This window comes from Limulus polyphemus, unplaced genomic scaffold (genome assembly GCF_000517525.1).
Source record: "Limulus polyphemus unplaced genomic scaffold, Limulus_polyphemus-2.1.2 Scaffold4219, whole genome shotgun sequence".
Taxonomy (NCBI): Eukaryota; Metazoa; Arthropoda; class Merostomata; order Xiphosura; family Limulidae; genus Limulus; species Limulus polyphemus.
This window is the reverse complement of record NW_013669829.1, coordinates 49,265-69,131: the sequence shown is the minus strand read 5'-3', so window position 1 is coordinate 69,131 and position 19,867 is coordinate 49,265. Positions and strand designations below refer to the sequence as shown.

The following is a 19,867-nucleotide window of genomic DNA, read 5'->3' as shown; positions in this document are numbered from 1 at the left end:
ATTATAACGCCCCCACGGCTGAAAGGGCGAGCATGTTTGGAGTGACGGGGGATTCGAACCCGCGACCCTCAGATTGCGAGTCGAGCGCCGTAACCACCTGGCCATGGCCTTTTCAAATGATAAAGGGGAGGTAACTAGTAAGCGGCACCTACTGCAAACTCTTGGGTTTCTCTGATCGACATGATGGAATGTGACCGTCAATCTTATTAAAGGATCCAAAGTGTTGAACATGAGTTATCAAAAAGTGGACTCGAACCGTGGATCCTCTGATATATAGTCTGGCCTGCTGACAATACTCGCTCCGACTTTTAACCCATCAACTTTATAGCATGAATATAATTCACTTAACACGTTGGTATTATCCTTCTCTCAAAATACTCGTTACTTGTTTTACACCCCACGTTAAAAACATGCTATCACCTTGATGTGCCGTTTGATTTGATTATGACGTGGCTTATAGTAGTTAAGATTTTCAAACCTTTTTACTTGCATACCTTGGAATTCCAGGTAGGTTGATTACTGATAGGGGTATAAATGTTAAAACTGTTTATTAACAGAAATGACATATTTATTCCACGTAGGTGAACAAATATGCACCTTTTTCACAAGTTGAGGTGGAAATTATGTGCATGCCCCCCCCCCCCCAGTGGCACAACAGTATGTCTGCGGACTTACAACGCTAGAAACTGGGTTTTGATACCCGTGGTGGGCAGAGCACGGATAGCCCATTGTGTAGCTTTGTGCTTTACTTCAAACAAACAAAAAATATGTGAATACACAGAGAGATTTTAATAAACAGCTTATAAGATGTTTTTTCAAATAATTTATACTTTAAATCTCTCTTTTTTTTAAACATTTAAACAGCTGAATTCGAAATTGCCATTACTCTGAACACACACCATTGTTTAGTGTCTAATCTTACAGCTCGACTCAAAATCTGAATACATACTCGCTCTTTCAGCCGTGGGGACGTTCATGATTAACATCCAATCCCACTATTCTTTGGTAAAGAATAGTCCAAGAGTTGGCGGTGTGTGGAGTTGACCATCTGCCTTCTCTCTAGACTATCACTTCAAAATTAGGGACGGCTAGCCAAATAGAACATCGAATAGGTGTGCGCCAAAAAACAAAACTTAGAGCATAATATTACAGCGCAGCTAATCCTTCAAAATAAAAAAAAGTTTCATGTAAGTTTTAATTTTTAAAAAGTGTCATATACTTGTGATATAACAACATAATATTTTACAAATTCTACCGATGTACAAGCTTTGTATGTTCATACAGTCTGAGGTTCATTATCATATTACGAAATGGAATATAAAATATTTAAAGAAAATCTCTACTTTTGATTACAGGTATCTTGGACAAGATGTTTGTCAAAAAAAAAAAACTAGATGAAAGTTTCTTTTTGTGGAAAACAATATAGATATGATAGAGAAAATACAATGTAGGTTAGAAAACGTTTAGTTTTGTGGAAAACAATATACATATGAGAAAGAAAACACAATATAGATTAGAACAGTTTGGCATAAGTAAAAAGCGAATGTTCTGTGGCTTATCAATTGGGAAATGAAACTTCAGGTAAAAACCCCAGAATAATATTCTACTGTGTACAATTCAAAATAGCAGAGTAGTATTTTATGTACGGTGCAAGTTCAATATATATAGACATTATCTAATGTAACATGCTACTAATAACGTATAACCACATCGTACAACTCCTAACGCAACCTCATTTTTGTTATGTAATGTTATAACTTTTCATAAGTAACCACCTTTTCTGTTGCATCGTACAGCTCTTAACGCGTAACATTTTTATTGTATCATATTATTTCCCACATGTAACAACTTTTTAGTGTTTCCTTTAAAACTTAACGTTTAACCAAACTTATAACTTATCCCGTATTCCGTAACTGTTGTGAATTAATCACCTACACACCAATTTCTGGGCTCTTGGTCATGCGCAACTACAACGTTCGATTCTTCTCACTTGGAATTGTAATGTGACGGTCAATCCCACTATTCGTTGATAAAGAGTAGCCCAAGGGTTATTGGTGGGTGGTGCTAAGTAGCTGCCTTTCCCTCTAGTCTATCACTTCAAAATTAGAGACGGCTGGCGCAGATAGCCCTCGTGCAGCTTCTCTCGAAATTCAACAACCAGTTGGAACTATAGGGAATCTAGTAAACACAATTTTTACCTAACCATATAGAGTCATTTAGCTGCTGATCTGTCGATATGCTGTATTGATAGCAACAAACTTAGGTAACACGATGTGTTTCAAAATATCCGAACAGTAATAACTCAGAAAATTGATAAAGAATTTAGTTTTGGAAGAGGTAAAATAACAAAAAACATACATATATAAATGACGGAGCATATTCTTCTAAAGAACTCTGACAATCTCAGAAACTTAGCCATGTTTTTTAACAATATTTGATGAATAATAGTTTTCATGCGAACCAAATCTGAAAGATAACGTTGTTATTGTTCTTATTTTTAAATATATGCTCCCTTTTTCATTGCATGTCTATTGGATTAATGCATTATTCTAAGTTATTTCTTTGTTTTGAATGTGAAATAATTGATTTTCTGTTTCAAAAATACCAAGAAGTAGTTAAGCTACCTTTGTTTCAACCTTTATCTGGGTTTTGTCAGCATCGATTGACATCCATTTCTGACTTTTTTATATTTTCAAAACAGCACTTCTTTCATTCGCTTCAATGTGTAAATTACTATCATATGACATTAGCTCTTGAAACTATTCCATATATATGTGTAAATTACTATCATATGACATTAGCTCTGGAAACTATTCTATATATGTGTAAATTACTATCATATGACATTAGCTCTGGAAACTATTCTATATATGTGTAAATTACTATCATATGTCATTAGCTCTGTAAACTATTCTATATATGTGTAAATTACTATCATATGACATTAGCTCTGGAAACTATTCTATATATGTGTAAATTACTATCATATGACATTAGCTCTGGAAACTATTCCATATATGTGTAAATTACTATCATATGGCATTAGCTCTGGAAACTATTCTGCATATGTGTAAATTACTATCATATGTCATTAGCTTTGGAAACTATTCTATATATGTGTAAATTACTATCATATGACATTAGCTCTGAAAACTATTCTGTATATGTATTGAAGATGCATGCAGCATATCGACAGACCACCAGCTAGATGACCCTATATGGTTAGGTAAACATGGTACGAAGATCATTGACCATTTGCATGCTTCAACCACCAACGGTCATTTCTATTTTGTTTCTGTGAAACTGACATTTAGAAGTGGTCATTCAACTTACCTCCTTCCATCTCGGCGCCACAAAATTATTTCTTTCATCTTCACCTAATGCTGACGTTACAACAAATCTTTCTCGAGTGACAAGAAATGGTCACTTTATCCAGCGCCCACGAGGATAGCAGACCTTCAAATGTTCATCAAATAAATCTACTCATTAAAACATTTTCTGTTCTGCATGTCAAGTCATTTAGTTTATAATCGTGTTTCTGTTTAATTCTACAAGTAAGCATATTAGTTCTGCACTTGGCATCCCATTAAATCCGTATTAAGCCAGGTAGCGTGTCATGGACACGCGCCCTCCTTCAGGCGAAAGTTGCAAGCTGGCGCCAAGAGTGTTTTTTCCACATTCCACACAGGTGAACGCACTAGAGGAATTCAGTTGAAGAAATAAATGCCATATCCAGCACAGAAGCCTCAGTAATAAAGAGTGTAGTAATTAAGGTATTAAAACATGACATTGCTGTCTTATGTATTTTTGCTGTAATAAATGGTTTACCCCATAAACATGTTGTTTACGACTAGACGAAGATCGAATGGTGGGAAAGTTTCAGTACAAGTAACTTTATCAGCACTTATAGGAAAGGTTTTCCAGAAAAAGCGGGCGCTGCATGTAAGTGGCTTACACTATATGATGAGTGCTTGCTGTTGCTTATCACATTTTATTCTAATACTGAATTTGGGCATTCTTAGAGAGCGATTTGATCATTTGGCGCCAGTGATGCGCCGAGCTAGTATCCATTGGGCTCCGCCCCAAAGCTTCTTCCCACGTGCACACGTGCTAAGGACAATCCCCCCGTTCCATAACCCCCAGTCCATTATGGACTCAATCAAGTATGTCAAATATTTCTCGCACATGACGTCACCAATAAACACAGAAATGCTTATGCACCTTGGCATGTATTATAACACGTGCTGGAAGACACCTGGACCGAGGGTTGGCCAGAAACACAGCAGGTATATATATATGTGTGTGTTCAGTAAACTGTTTGATAAGTTGTCTGGACAGTCTAAGGTTTGTGACGTAAGTATTACATTTTATGAATTTTAGATTAAGATGTTGAGGTAGCCTTACGTATATAGTGTGTGATAAGTTTCGCGGACTTTTAGTTTGAATAAGGTGCTTGAATATCAAGAAGACAATTCAAGGCTTTAAGGCATTGCATAGTATTCTAAGCTTCATTTTGAACAAATAAGTTCTTCAAATGCCTGAAATGAAAGTATTTATAACTAAAAACTGAATTCATTTATACTTTTCTCAGATACAGCTTTTCAGGCTCACCTGTTGAATTTTAATGACGATTAAACCAGTTCCAATAAATACTTTGGTTTTATTTTCAAGTTCAAACAACTTCAAGCTACTGTTCCAATCAAAGCTCTACAGGAAAATAAAAATATATATATCTTAACCACCGCAATTACTATGTTTTCATGGTTATGCCGAGGACAAGATTACAATTTTACTTACAGAGTTTCCAAAAAATCTATCTCATTAATACATGCTGTGATACATTGATTAATCGTATTTTCCATACAATGGAAAACTCTACTGTGACAAGCATAAACTTAAACTACATTATTTTTTTGTTTAATTTTGAAATGGATAATAAGTATTCTTTACGTCAGCGGCTCTATATGATAGACTTCTTTGTAATTTACCACAATCTTAGGCGACGTTCTGTGGCTTGCCATTACATCATACGATGTAATGCAAAGCACACATTTTGCTTTCCAGGCTTTCGTGTGGGGAGCTTTATTCTTACTTGTCTCCTGCGGTTCAGCAGTAAGCTTGAGGGCTTATAATGCTAAAATTCGAAGTTCAGTCCTTGCGACGAGAACAGAGCAGCAGTTTATTGTGTATCTTTGCGCTTAAAACTAGCAAACAAATTATTATCACTTTCCTATTAGCGCCACAGTTAGAGGTATTCTGCTTTTTTTATAAAATAGTCTCAGGTGTACCCTTAGAGGGTAAAAGTTTAGGAAACACTAAATATTATAACGCTAAAACCCGAGTTTCAATATCCGTGGGGTGCACATTACAGATAGCCCATTGTGTAGCTTTGCGCTTAACAACAAACAAGGGCCAGGCATGTCCAGGTGGTAAGGGCGCTCGACTCGCAATCTGCAGGTCGCGGGTTCGAATCTCCGTCCAACAAAACATGCTCGCCCTTTCAACCGTGGGGACGTTATAACGTGACGGTCAATCCCACTATTCGTTGGTAAATAGTAGCCCAAGAGTTGGCGGTAGGTGGTGATGACTAGCTACGCGTTATAAAGCCTGTACATTAATACTGCTTACGCGTTATAAAGCGTGTACGTAAATACTGCTAGTGTTATGAAGTCTGCACATTAATACTGTTGAAGAAAAGCCTACACAGTAATTCTAGTGAAGTGTTATGAAGCCTGCTAAGAAACAAACTGAAACTGTCACACCGTTATATGCAGTCAAAACGCCAGCTAGTGACGTAGATGCATGACTGAAACTATTTACCCCCTTTTTGTTTTTTTTGCAAACATAAAGACTATGTTTGTTTGTTTGTTTTGAATTTCTCGCAAAGCTACACGAGAGATATTTGCGCTAGCCATCCCTAATTTAGCAGTGTAAGACTAGAGGGAAGGCAGCAGTATTTACGTACACGCTTTATAACGCGTAAGCAGTATTAATGTACAGGCTTTATAACGCGTAAGCAGTATTAATGTACAGGTTTTCTTCAGCAGTATAAATGTACAGACTTCACAACACTCCAGCATTATTAATGTGTTGGCTTTATAACACTTCATCAGTATCAATATGCAGACTTCATAACACTTCAACAGTATTAATGTGCTGGCTTTCCTTCAGCGATGTTAATGTGCAGAATTCATAACACTTCAGCAGTATTAATGTGCTGGCTTTCCTCCACCAATATTAATATGCAGGCTTCATAACACTTCAATGGTATTAATGTGTTGGCTTTATAACACTTCATCAGTATTAATATGCAGGCTTCATAACACTTCAATGGTATTAATGTGCTGGCTTTCCTTCAGTGATGTTAATGTGCAGAGTTCATAACACTTCTGCGGTATTAATGTGATCCTTTTTTTGGGAATATTGTTCATACATTACAATGTTAATGAGCGGGCAGACAATTTTAATATCGCTAGAAAATCCGTTATGCGAATATTTTCAGTAAATAATTGACGTGCTGAACATTTCAAAGACAAAAAGAGATTATCCTTAATAGCTGTGGCACTTGAACTTCTTCTAGGCAGGATTAGAGTAAATTAATCTATTAATCCTTTTTATTAGCTATATTTTTGTGCGCCACCAATACCAAGCATAGGGCGCACGTATACCCGATCCCATTTTATTACTCATCAGGATCTCCACCAGCTTACCCTCAAATTGAAATTATTTTGGGCAGGATTAAAATAAATTAATGTATGAGACCTTGGGCGTGACTTCCCGAGTCCAAAACTGTAATTAGTTTTCAAATCGGTTAAGAGGAGCTATGAGCTAAAAGTTTGTACTTGAAAAATAAAAAAAAATTCAGAGCCATTCTATGAGCTGCTCAGTCGATGCTGAAAATACGAAAACAACAAACTCCGTTAGCTATTCGTTTAATGTAACCTGGAATTATGTATTCAAGACTCAGCGACAATGAATTAAACCATTTCTCACTGTAAACTAATAAACAGTGGTGATGATAATTCGTTGGCCAACACAAGAATGAGATTTCAATGGAGAACACCGTATAGTCTATACAATGTTCGTCAAGTTATAACAATAAATATTGGACATACAATGTTCGCCAAGTTATAACAATAAATATTGGATATCTTCTTACTCAAACTGGGGCCCGGCATGGCCAGGTGGTTAAGGCACTCGACTCGCAATCTGAGAGTCGCGGGTTCGAATCCCCGTCACACCAAACATGCTGGGGGCGTTATAATGTGACGGTCAATCCCACTATTCGTTGGTAAAAGAGTAGCCCAAGAGTTCTCTCTAGTCTTACACTGCTAAATTAGGGATGGCTAGCGCAGATAGCCCTCGTGTAGCTTTGCGCGAAATTCAAAAACAAACAAACAATACTCAAACTGTGTTAGTATAGGATCGCTTCCTTTAAAATTCAGAGTTTGGATAACCAATAAGCTGGTTTTATAAGGACATAGACATTAGAACATCTAAGCACCTAGGCATGAATGTGTGATGCTGTGGAAAAAAAATCCACCCTTTCAGATAGGGGTGTGTTATAAGAGTGACAGTCAATCTAGTTATTGGATTCAAAGCCGGACAAAGCTCTCATGGCCTCGGGTCTGCACTTTCTCTTGTTAGTAGTTCTAAATATATTAGGGATGGCAAGACCTAAGCTCGAGTCTCTGAGGGATAGCAATACTTGAGCCAGAATCACTGACCTGATCATTTAGTCCATGTGCGCATTAGGTGTCATGAAAGTTTAAATACTGTTTTTTAAATTGTTGTTTATGGTGGGTGATAATCTATTCCGAAACATGCCATTGTATATGCGATTTCGAAAAGGACTAGAAATCCCAGTCGTGTATGTGTGAATGTAGCCCTATCATTGAAGTGTTGCCACATTATGTGTACGACAATCCTGCAGAGGTATAGTGCATATCTACGAAAGGGTTTTTACTGGAGAAGTTCATAAAAAGTTGAAATAGAATGTCAACCTCCACTTAAAGTGTAATAACTCTTGCAAACCAGAAACGACGAGGACAGTAAATTTTGCTGTGCCAGTGGACTTTACGTTAGGAAGAAAATGAAAACAGTTGCTAATGTTAGAGGCTAACTTGCCCATAGGGTGATATTGCAAAACACAGCGCAAATTGCTTTCCACGTATTTCTAAGGTATTGGGTAAACATAGGGAAAGGACACATTGCTTGTTTAAATATTTATTGCTCTTCGAAAAAAAATGGGTTTAGGTGGAACCTTGTCGTAAGACCTGTAATCAAGGCATTCCAAAAATTATGGATTGTGTAAAATGAAATATGACATAAAACCATTGAACTTATTTAAAAGTCCTTTTGTTGTTCTTTATGCTTTTTATGTTTTTTTTTCACACAAAATACTATTTTTTAGAATACCATAGTAAGATCAATTCAGATTAATAGCTCGGGTGTTTTGAGAAGTTCTTAATAACAAAATTTGAGAAATATCTTAGAACCTATTTTTTTTTATATCTGCGCCATAACATCAGTATTTATTTAATTTACAAATAAAACCATAATCTACAAATCTCTGCTAATAGGTTTGGGCTTTGAAAAATTGTTTAAAATTCACAGTAATAGCGACAGTTTTCAGTATTGGTATTTTCAACCACAACAGCACTTTATACACAAGTGGGCTAAACAGTTAGGTCAGAGACCTCTTAGGATTCAGGTATAGCCGCTCCTGATTTTGAACTACTGACCATAAAGAAACCCGCCAGTGAACAGCACTCGTTGGCACAAGGGCTTTGAACTGAATAACGGGAATGACTGTTATTCTTATAAAGTACCCACAGCTGAAAGTAAGAAGCATGCTTAGAGGCATCGTGACGCGAACCTTAGACTTCTATCCGCAATCTGCCACGCCAGTCACTAGACCGCGCAGGTCTATGGTGGTTTATGTACAACCTGAGATTGTTCCATGATAAAGTGTAGACGTTTTTTTTTATTTTTTTATTGTCTCTCTTAAATGTGGTTAACTGAATAAAATATTAACATGTACGTCCATAATAACTGTAGCCTTAAATATTTAATTCGAGATAACTTTTATAGACACTGAGAAAGAAGGTAGTTTTTCAAATGGGGGCTTGTTTTCATTTCATGGGTTCACTTGTCACATATGCAGCTTCCACGTGGAAAGTTTGAGTACATAGTTTTCATAATAATAATAATAATAAGAAGAAGAAAACTATAGATATTCGCATTTTACATTGAAGATTTGTGCAAACTGTCCATGGCAAGTCCAATATTTTTTTGTCTAACTTAACATTGGTTAGAATGTTTGGAAGAAATATAAGTTAATTTAAATAAATGACCCCGTTGTATTGAAGCTATATTAAGATTCAAAACTATAAGACTTGTCTCAGGGTATATATGAAGTTCTTCCGTCTCCTAGTGATTTGTAGCCATTACTCTGACATCGCCGTAGACATCCTTTATTCTCCCGAAGAAGAATAGTGAACTATTCGAAGGCGCTCGAGTTTTGGGTCTCGTTTTGAAAACTTTACAACTTTTGTAGGTGATCCTGTGTGCTAACTACTTAACCTGGATCGCAGTAGACTGGTGATAAACGTTGTAATTGCGTGAATATTATATGAAGTCAGTTAACACCAACCTACTACTACCACAGATCCACTTTATCCTATAGAACGCTTACTTTTTAAAGATTACAAGTCATATGAATATTCTTCTGATGCACAAATAGTTTAATCCTGAAACAATCTAAAATTCATTTTTCAACGAGACAAAGATACAAAGCCGCATTCATCTTTATCTACTAAACTCAAGAATTGTACTGAAAATAAATAGAAACAAATTGAAAGCACAAACTGTAGCCATGGCAAGACGCCTTACGTAATTTACGAGATTAATCATAGGTAAAGATGACTATTAATTTATTGTTTCCTTCTGAATTTCATCTTCATCGAGATTCGGTCCGTGTTTTGGACCAGGGAGAGTCAGGTTCAGCGTAGACCTGTTTCTCCCTTTTAGGAATTGTTATTTTGTTTGCACTCTTACTGAATTCCAGGTAATAACCCTTGTTATGTTGTTGTTGTATTACTCACAGTGTGTTCATTTTTTCCTATTGTCCACAGTTATAATTAACATACCTTTTCGTGCCATGTCCAATTTATGGGGTAATATTAACTCATACATTTTCACTAGCTTCACTTGTGTATGATCGCACTATTAGTCCGTGTTCACAATACAGTTCTACTTAGCAGTCATACACACACACACACACATATAATCCTATTTTTACATACAAAACCATTTTAAAATAAAACTTTGTTTGTGTCTAGGATTCAGTTAGCCTAGCACTGTTTGGTCTGTAAGATTCTTATTTATGATGTTTAGAGGGGAGAGGTACTTAGGGCTTGGTTCATCACGTATTATGTAACTCTCTATGTAAACACTGAACTTTCTTATATTATGTTTTTAAGACTTGCAAGTAAGATAGACAATTGTATAAAGCAATGAATGATTGTTTTCTTTTTGAAGTCTAATGATCAAATACATTCTTTACACACAAAAATGACTTTACACTTAATTTTGTTTTCTCTATACTGCTTTAGTAATCAAATGTTTGAGTTTTCCGAAAGAAATAATTATCGTACTATAAGTTTTGTGGTTATCGAACAGTTGTGAAATGATCAAAACAAAATGTTATGCTCGTGAATCCATAGAGAGCGAATTGGTGAGTGATTTGGTGAGTGAAATGTCTCGAAATAATGCGGACTTTTTTTTGTTTGTTTGTTTGTCAGGATAGTTTAAACGAAATATTAGTGGAAACAACAATAGTGTAACTCAAAATCATCAACTATATAAGTAATAGGAACTACCTGGAAAATCCTAGAACTCGTTCTTAAGTAATGAATATATAAATACCAGTCGGCCCATGGTATAAGTATAGATTGTTCAAGTAAAAAAAAATCCTCAAGTAGAATTATTAGTTGGATATTCTTAAAACGAGTTAAAAGTTGTACTAAGTCCTTCTGTCGGTGAGTGTTGTTGACTAGCTGACTTCCCTCTGATCAACATTTTCAAATTAGAGACGGTTATAACCCAATCCTAGGCGTCCTCTGATCCAGCGGTTTAGCCCATGTTCTTAACATGTTAGTCATGTTGAAAATTATAATATTACGATTCCTTGATGAAAAGTTGATAATGTTTCTTCTAAGAATAATTTCGTAGAAAACAAGGACATGGCAAAAAAAAGGGTTAACAAGTTATATTCAACTTTATTTTTATATTATATTAGATAAAATATAGAATATAAATAACAAATCCCTGGAAAAGAGACCAATGGAAAACTTGTGTGACAGTATAGGATTAGTTTGGAAATAAATTACAGATTCTTAGTAGTTATTACTTAGCTTGTCATATATTCCTTAAATATTACATATTGCTAAATATATATATAAAATAAATGCTTTACTCGATAATATGTATTTACATATTTACATTTTCAAAGAAAATTCGTAACTTACTATATGACCCCCAGTGGCACAGCGGAATGTTTGCGGACTTACAATGTTCGAAACTGGGTTTCGATACCCGTGGTGGGCAGAGCACAGATAGCCCATTGTGTACCTTTGTGAACTACAAACAATATATCATATACGTTTATAATGCTCTTTGGGCCAAATTACCATTCATTTGTGCACATGCGCAACGTCTGTATTGTTTGTTTGTTTGTAGTTAAGCACAAAGCTACACAAAGGGCTATCTGTGCTCTGCCCACCACAGGTATCGAAACCTGGTTTCTAGCGGTGTAAGTTCACAAACATATCGCTCGCTGTGGCACTGGGGGGCAAGGTCTGTAAATAAATGTACAATGAATTTATTTATAAATCATAACTACACAAATAGGGAGATTGTCAACCCTTTCTCTTTCAATTTCAAGATGACTGTTTAAAAGAATAAAAATAAAATTAGCTTGTGAAAACATCATTTAATTAATTAATGTAATTCTGAATCATACCTTTTTTCATGTGTAAATGATAGTTTTCAATTATGGAACCTCTAACTCTCATTTCGACTCGAATAAAATTTTTTGTCCTGTTCTAATTATAATTATTTCTCGCAGAATGAAAATCAAATCAAATCATGTGGTGAATAATTTGATAGCTATAACTGGGAATTTTATTAAGATATCAAAAATACTTAGTTTCATGCCTTATGAGCAAACGACGTTATTAAGCTCAATCATAGGTAAATCAAACTCAAAAATAGTGTTCTAATTCTAGGTAATTTTCAGCTGTCTTTTGCCACCACAGATTTGTCGAAGGTTTAGCTTTTATGATATTTAACTTAATAAAAATAAGTATGAAGTCAATTTGATCATTTAATTCACCACTTATCACTGAATTATACCGGTTTTGTAGAAATACATACTTTATGAGTAAGCCTGAAAAGGCAAATCCTTTTCCGTGGATGGTTGGGTGCTTGTGAGATTTGGTTTGAATTTCACGCAAAGCTACATGAGGGCTATCTGCGTTAGCATAACTGTGTAAGAAAACTGAACTTTTTGTGCGTGAAACTATATGCTGTAGTGAGAACTGAGTTTTGTATAGTTTGTAATTTCTGTGTGGTGTAACGTTAATCCAAGCCGAGCAGACATATTCTATTACCGGCCGTATGTATTGTTTATAGATTTTTAATATGTTTCTCGATGATGTGCCTGTGTTATTTCCAGGTAGACTCCTAACACAGTTCACCCGCTTCCAGATTTTGTGTTCTTTCCAGGTAGACTCCTGACATAGTTCACCCGCTTCCAGATTTTGTGTTATTTCCAGGTAGACTCCTGACATAGTTCACCCGCTTCCAGATTTTGTGTTATTTCCAGGTAGACTCCTGACATAGTTCACCCGCTTCCAGATTTTGTGTTATTTTCAGATAGACTCCTGACATAGTTCACCAGCTTCCAGATTTTGTGTTATTTCCAGTCAGACTCCTGATATAGTTCACCAGCTTCCAGATTTTGTGTTATTTCCAGGTAGACTCCTGATATAGTTCACCCGCTTCCAGAATTTGTGTTATTTCCAGGTAGACTCCTGATATAGTTCACCCGCTTCCAGATTTTGTTTTTAAGTTCGCTACTAAGGCGATCTCTAATTTTGAACTACTGACCATGCAGAGAGCAGCCACTCACAAGCATCATGGCCAGGTGGTTAGAGCGCTGTACTTGCAATGTGCTAGTCGCGGTTTCGAATCTCTGTCCTATCAAACATGCTCACTCTTTCAGCCGTGGGGCCGTATAAAGTGACGATCAATCCCACTATTTGTTGGTAAAAGACTAGCCCAAGAGTTGGCGATAGGTGATGATGACTAACTTCCTTTCCTCTAGTCTTTCATTGTTAAATTAGGGAGGGCGACAATACAGTCAGTCTACAGCCACTCTACAACAAACTTTTGAATAGATTGCTCACTTACTACTAGAAAAACTTAAACAAAAATGAACTAGTACGTTCACTAAATCGCTATAGTATACATGATAGAAAAGAACCTTAGTCCCGCTCTCGTATAAATATATACTACAAGTATAGCTAGCAGCCACCTACTGCTAGACGTAGCTGACTATATCGTTTGTGTGGTGTATTCTCTATGTATTATTAGGGTATTAATGTTAAGTACATACTAATTATATTACCGAATGAACAAGCATTGGAATATGTGGGACTATTTGTGTAATGTTTACATTCCAAATGAAGCAAAATGTGTGTCAGTGCAAATGCTCAATGTTGAACATAAATGGATATGACACTGTTATAGGTAATGTGACTATAATAGTGACTTTCCATAAACACAGAACCCTCATTTATGTGATGTTTAGCGTGTAACAGTGCTCTTAATTTAAACAACGGTGCCGACCTAAACGGATCACAACAACATCAGTGCCGGAGGAAAGAAAATAGTACCTGACTCTCTTAAATCCTGATAAGGATCCAAATCCCGATCAAGATGACCAGCATCTGCATTATAGAGGGAGGAAGAAGTATACATAGTACCTGACCCTCCAAGGTCGCAAACAACACGACCGGACACCGACTCCAGATCAGGCTTTGAAATAAATACAAACGCCCTCCAATGGCTCAGCAGTAAGTCTGAAGGGTTAAGACGCCAAAAATGGGGTTTTAATACCCGTAGTAAGAACAGCACAGATGACCCATTAGACTCATTGTGTATTTCTGCGCTTAACAACAAATAAAAAACATAAAATATAAACAGACTAAATTAATAGCATGCAACTTGAAGACGTCTTAAAAAAGAAAAAAAGATTACTTACGCCACCACAGAATACAACAAACACTTGCAATGGTCGTTTGGTAAACGTGTAGACAACGAACCTTTCTACCTGTAGTAATACAAACATCAACTATTTTCTGTGAACTTGTTTTTATTTGATAAGAGCATGCTCGTCTCTTCGGGCTAGACAACTAAAGTGCCATACTTTATTTCAGATCAAATAATCACACAACATATGAATAAATTAGATGTACTTTTCGTATTATGACTGCCCATCATGAACCGGTTGTTATCACAAGAATGATAAAATGTAATAATGAAACAATTAAAGTAATTACGAAGATACGTAAGTGAACAAGTGTTTTTTATTACGTTAGAGCTTATTTTCATTCTAATAAATTTAAAACTTTGCTTGCGTTAGAATGTAATGGAAATTGTTTATATGACGTTATAAATATTCAATTCTAAATTTCTAATGAGTGTGGCATTTTTCAGGCGACTGGTGGATTCCTCTTTGGCATGAATACAAGAAAATAAATCTCGAATGAACTCGTTTCACTTTCATGAAATGTTACAATTTTTATTTCATTCCTATTTTACCAGCTATACAATCACACACAATGTATTCTTACTATGTTACTCAATCATGTAATCTTGGGCTTATATATCTATCTTAATCTCTCCTTACTTTCAATTATCTCTGGTCCTGTATAATGAACTGAACAGTTATATACATTCAAATGCATTTTGTGTTAGATTGGTTTAGATTAATAACTGTTATGAATATAACTATAGCTCATATTCTTGCACAAGAAAATATCACAATAATAATAAAACTAATTTGATGTGAAAAGTTCCAATAATAATGATTAAACCTGAAACTGTTCCAAACAGCTTTACCAATGGCTGTTTTATTATCTCTGTTGGTTGGAACTAGTGAATGTCAAGTAATCAGTGTTTTCTTTTCTATTTTTCTAGAGGGTCAAGATGAGTACACCGGTCACTGTTAAATTTCTACTTTTCGCAATTACTTGTGCTTCGGTAACATATCTATCAGTTGGCGATCGTACTGGTGCAGCTGGTCTAGCTACAGTATCTAGTAATTCTGTCGCTCTAATGCTTTACAAAGTGTTTACGACTCACGATAACATATTCTTTTCGCCATTTAGTATCACAACAGTGATCGCCATGACTTTTTTAGGAACCCAAAATGATACCGCTGCCCAGATAAGGAATCTGCTTAACTTGGAAGCAAGTGGTTTAAGGGACAAAGATTTCCATGAAAGTTTTCATTATCTAATCACGTCATTTCTGAAATATAGCCAGCAATTTGAATTGAAAACAACAAATGCTTTTGTGATACAAAAGGGCATTGACATTGATGCTAATTATAAAAGTGATCTGGACCGATTTTACAACGCTTCTATTCAAGAAGTAGATTTCCAGGAAGATCCAGACACCACAGTGCAGTGGTTAAATAGTTGGATTAAACGGAAGACGGAAAATAAAATTCAAAGAATGTTTATGGGTATATTAAACCCATTAACCAGATTGCTTATTTTAAGTATCATGTCCTTTAAAGGGTCGTGGTTAAAAGAGTTTGATGAAAGTGCCACACGTTTAGAAAGTTTTTACAATTTCGGAACAAATGAAACACAGGTGCTTATGATGCACAAAAAACATAAGTTTCCTTATGGGTTTGATCCTGAACTGGATGCCTTTATTCTCGCGGTACCTTATTCAGGCACAAGATTTCATATGATTTTTTTTCTTCCTCGAGAAAAACAAGGTTTAAAGAAGTTAGAAGCAGTTTTAGATCTCGAGAAGTTTGAGGAGGTTATTTCGAAATTGCATGAAACTGAAGTGGAGATCTCGATTCCCAAGTTTAAACTGGACAAGGAATACGATTTGGAAGATTCATTGCGAAAATTGGGTCTCACTAATGTTTTCAGTCCTGGACTTGCCGATTTTTCGAAATTCACTACTACTAAAGCCCTTCACTTGTCGAGTATCAAACACAGAGCTTTATTGGAAGTGGATGAATACGGGAGTAAAGTCATTGTTAGTACGGCTTCAATGGTTGAAACTTTGTCTTTAAAGCCTACTTTCACTATTAACCATCCATTTATCTTCTTCATACGCGAGAATCAGAATGGAATAATACTGTTCATAGGACGAATAAATCAGCTTTAAAAGAATGCTCTTCATTTTTCTTCGTAAAACAACTGACATTATTAAAGTAAATTTTGTTAAGTTTGGATATCTGAAAACCAGGCTTTTAAAATTTTGAGATAATAGCTGAAGTGGACACACGCAGTTGTTTAAATAAAGTATAATTAACAACTGGAATGCTGTTTTTAAACCGTTAATAGTCAAAAGTTCTTATAGTTACTATAGGTAATTATTTAGTTAACAGTTTTATTTCAAGTAATCGGAAACTCTCCAATCAGCAAAATTTATAATACATCTCAATATTCGTAGCGCACTTCATATACTTTTTGCCCATAAATGAATCAGGAACAGAAAATTTGAAAGTGACTTTGTCAAGGTATACCTTTCATTTGTGACTGAACATTAAAAGTTTATTATGCTGAAAAATTGTAATTGCGATGTGAAACTTATGTAAAAGTTGATGTTTTTATCAAATCATAATATTTGGGAAAGGAGATAGTATATGGATGTGTGTAAATAAATATATATATATATATACTAAATGTACGATCTTGTATAAGATACAAAATCTTACCTTTGAAACGCATCAATTAATGTATCTGGTCGGTAAACCATGACATGAAATAAAATATTATTGTGCCTTATGTTAGGGAGTTGGATAGTTATTTCTTTAAATAAGTCCAAGGAAAAGGTTTCAAAATATGTTGTTTCTCAATTGAACTTGCTGGGAAATGAGATGTTTACATTCACGGGACAAAACCAACTATCTAGGAAACGAACCAAGGGACTTTCAAACAAATCATAAAAAGAAACGGGAATCATTATGAGTTATTTCAGATTTATATATTTTGTAATAGGAAATGTATTTGTATGGTTAATTTGAATGTAATATCTGTAAAATATAACAATTTGTTTTTCTAATTTGTGTGTTATTCATGGTTAGTATTGATATTAAAATGTATTAAAATATGTACAAACTAAGATGGTTGATCTATAAAGTTTCCCATAGTTGGTTTGTGCTAACGTTACTCTCCTATAAGTATAAAAATGAGTTCTGTTTGTCAAAATGGTATCTAAAAACTTAAAAATCTACAGTTCATTCCATGAAGCACACTGAATGGCAAGATCTTCTGTTAACATTTTTAGGTGAAAAGAAATTAAAAGCAACAATCAAAAACTTTCGTTTCTGATGGAGGTTACTGTCATCCGATTGAAACCGGTTCAGGCAATGAACCAGACAATCTACATAAAGAACATGTCATGAGTTATTGAAACAATATTTTAAAATTTAACACAATAGTTCATTAGTTTGCAGCCTACACCAAATATGGCATATTAACAAGATTACAAAATGTTGCAAAACTGGTATTATGTGTAAACTTTCACATAAAAAAAGGAAACTTTTTTTTTGTTCTAACCAGTTTCATTCCATCTTAATTCTCTGTTGAAACTAGAAAATGTTGTTGTTTTCATTGTTATCTGATAATCAAGTTCAAGTGAAAACCTGCAAGCTCGTGGAGTTGGTACATCACTGGTCAAACCTGCTTTGGTATCATAACTGTCATACCTGTTGTTCACAGTTAATATAAATAGTCGTGTCTCAGCTACCTGAAACCAATGGAACCACTGAACCTAAAGATTTACCAACTGTTTAATGAAGTGTAAAGGTAAGTCGTTGTATTTTTGTTTGCCCTGAATCTGACAGTCTTCTAATTCAATCTAATAAATATGTCATTCGTTCCTAGGCGTATATCTTTTCAACAACAGTAATTAATGATGGATATTTTAACTTAAAAAGAAAACGTTTTTAATATATTACTTACATACTGTTCATATATATCATAGGATCGCATTGTGATGACCAAAGAAAGTGAAAACGGTAATACACCTTTGCTTTGGTTAATAAATGGTTCTTAGCTTATGAATTGTGTTGTTGTTTTTCATGTTGTAGTAAACACACTTTTATGTCTGCCACAAATATTTCTATTGGCCTGTAAAAATATAACTTTCTTCTTCAATTAGTTTAACAGATGTGATTTTACTTTGCTAAGAAATATTGGTTTGTCTAAAATTATTTTAGTTTTCTAAATTAAACTTCTATTTCCGTTTGCCTTATGAAAATTACAAATCCTGAAGTTTGAAAACCATAAAAATATTGTTAATGAAAAATCATGCCGAAACAGAACTGCCCATAAAGCACGAAATGTAAAAGACGTTCGACAGCTGGTGGAATGAATGTTAAGACACAAGTTAACGATGTGCATAAATAAGTTCAACAAATTTAATATTAGAATAATGTGTTTCATAAAAAAAAAGATGTTATTAAAACATATTTTGGTTTAGTGGATATTTATTGAAAGTTAAAAGTGAGTTATTTAGATTTAACCGTAAAATTAGTATGAAAAGTAAACATAAAAATTGATTAAGTGCACTTTATAGGAGCTATTTTTAAGCCCTGTTTTGATCTTGGGACTAGTTCTTCCAACAGTGATTGTGCTCAATTTGATTAAGGAAGAAGGCAATTAAATGTATTTTACAATGACAAATTGTTAAATTTGGGTTTTAACACTACAAATAGAATTGAGATTACATAATACTGATATTATTTTTACTATATTTTAATATATATATATCTTTATTTTTATATGAAAAGTTTGTTTTAATTTCTTCTCAATCTTTATTTTTCTTCAAATTGTAGGTATGAGTATGCTATATGTAGGTGTCTTTCTGATGATCTGCGCTACTGTGATCGCAGTACCAGTTCAGGACCAGAATGGAATTCAAAAACTTGCAAGAGCCAGTAACAACTTTGCAATGGATTTGTTTCAACAACTACCGAAGGATGAAAACCTTTTTATCTCACCTTTCAGCATCTCCACGGCAATGGGTATGGTGTATCTCGGAGCCAGAGAAGGGACAGCACGAGAACTAGAAGCTACACTTGGGTATCAGGAGGAACAGCTGCTCGATGAAGAAGTTCACCAAGCTTTTCAGAGCACTCTTAACCAAATAGAAGGGTCTCAAGATCAGTACAAACTGATTGCAGCTAATTCAATGGTTAATCATATTGATTACTCTGTACTGGACTCTTACAAAACACAGTTACAGGAAAAATACAAAGCAGAAATTAGAGAAGCCGATTTTGTAAACGAAAGAGAGAAAGCTACCCAGGAAATTAACGAATGGGTGGATCAAAAAACGCAGCATAAAATCGCTAAACTTTTCGAAGAACCTTTGAGCTCTGATACGATACTTGTTTTACTGAACGCAGTTTACTTCAAGGGTACCTGGCTTTACAAGTTTAATTCAAGCAATACATTAAGTGGAACTTTCTATAATAAAGGCACGGATGGGAAGGATATTTTGTTTATGCACTTAACACATAACTTCAATTTTACAGAAGTAG

General features: G+C 34.9%; 2 protein-coding genes across 6 annotated transcripts in view; both read left to right on the top strand.

Annotated features, from left to right (window-relative positions):
- The window catches only part of LOC106470794 (serpin B6-like), a 22,160-nt gene extending 5,142 nt beyond the window's left edge, over positions 1 to 17,018 (top strand). The window contains exons 1-2 of one of the 3 annotated variants that reach the window (XM_022399432.1): positions 4,181 to 4,286; positions 15,268 to 17,018. In XM_022399432.1, the coding sequence (XP_022255140.1) occupies positions 15,277 to 16,482 (1,206 nt within the window). In that variant the 5' untranslated portion in view covers positions 4,181 to 4,286; positions 15,268 to 15,276 and the 3' untranslated portion in view covers positions 16,483 to 17,018. Of the gene's footprint in view, positions 1 to 4,180; positions 4,287 to 4,329; positions 4,354 to 15,267 lie in introns of those variants that run through there. The other 2 variants (XM_022399431.1, XM_022399430.1) reach the window with 2 other exon arrangements.
- Positions 17,019 to 17,845: 827 nt separating this feature from the next.
- LOC106470793 (serpin B3-like) overlaps positions 17,846 to 19,867 on the top strand; it is a 34,562-nt gene continuing 32,540 nt past the window's right edge. The window contains exons 1-2 of one of the 3 annotated variants that reach the window (XM_022399435.1): positions 17,846 to 18,128; positions 19,160 to 19,406. In XM_022399435.1, coding sequence (XP_022255143.1) covers positions 18,116 to 18,128; positions 19,160 to 19,406 — 260 coding nt within the window. In that variant the 5' untranslated portion in view covers positions 17,846 to 18,115. Of the gene's footprint in view, positions 18,129 to 19,159; positions 19,844 to 19,867 lie in introns of all 3 variants that reach the window. The other 2 variants (XM_022399434.1, XM_022399433.1) reach the window with 2 other exon arrangements.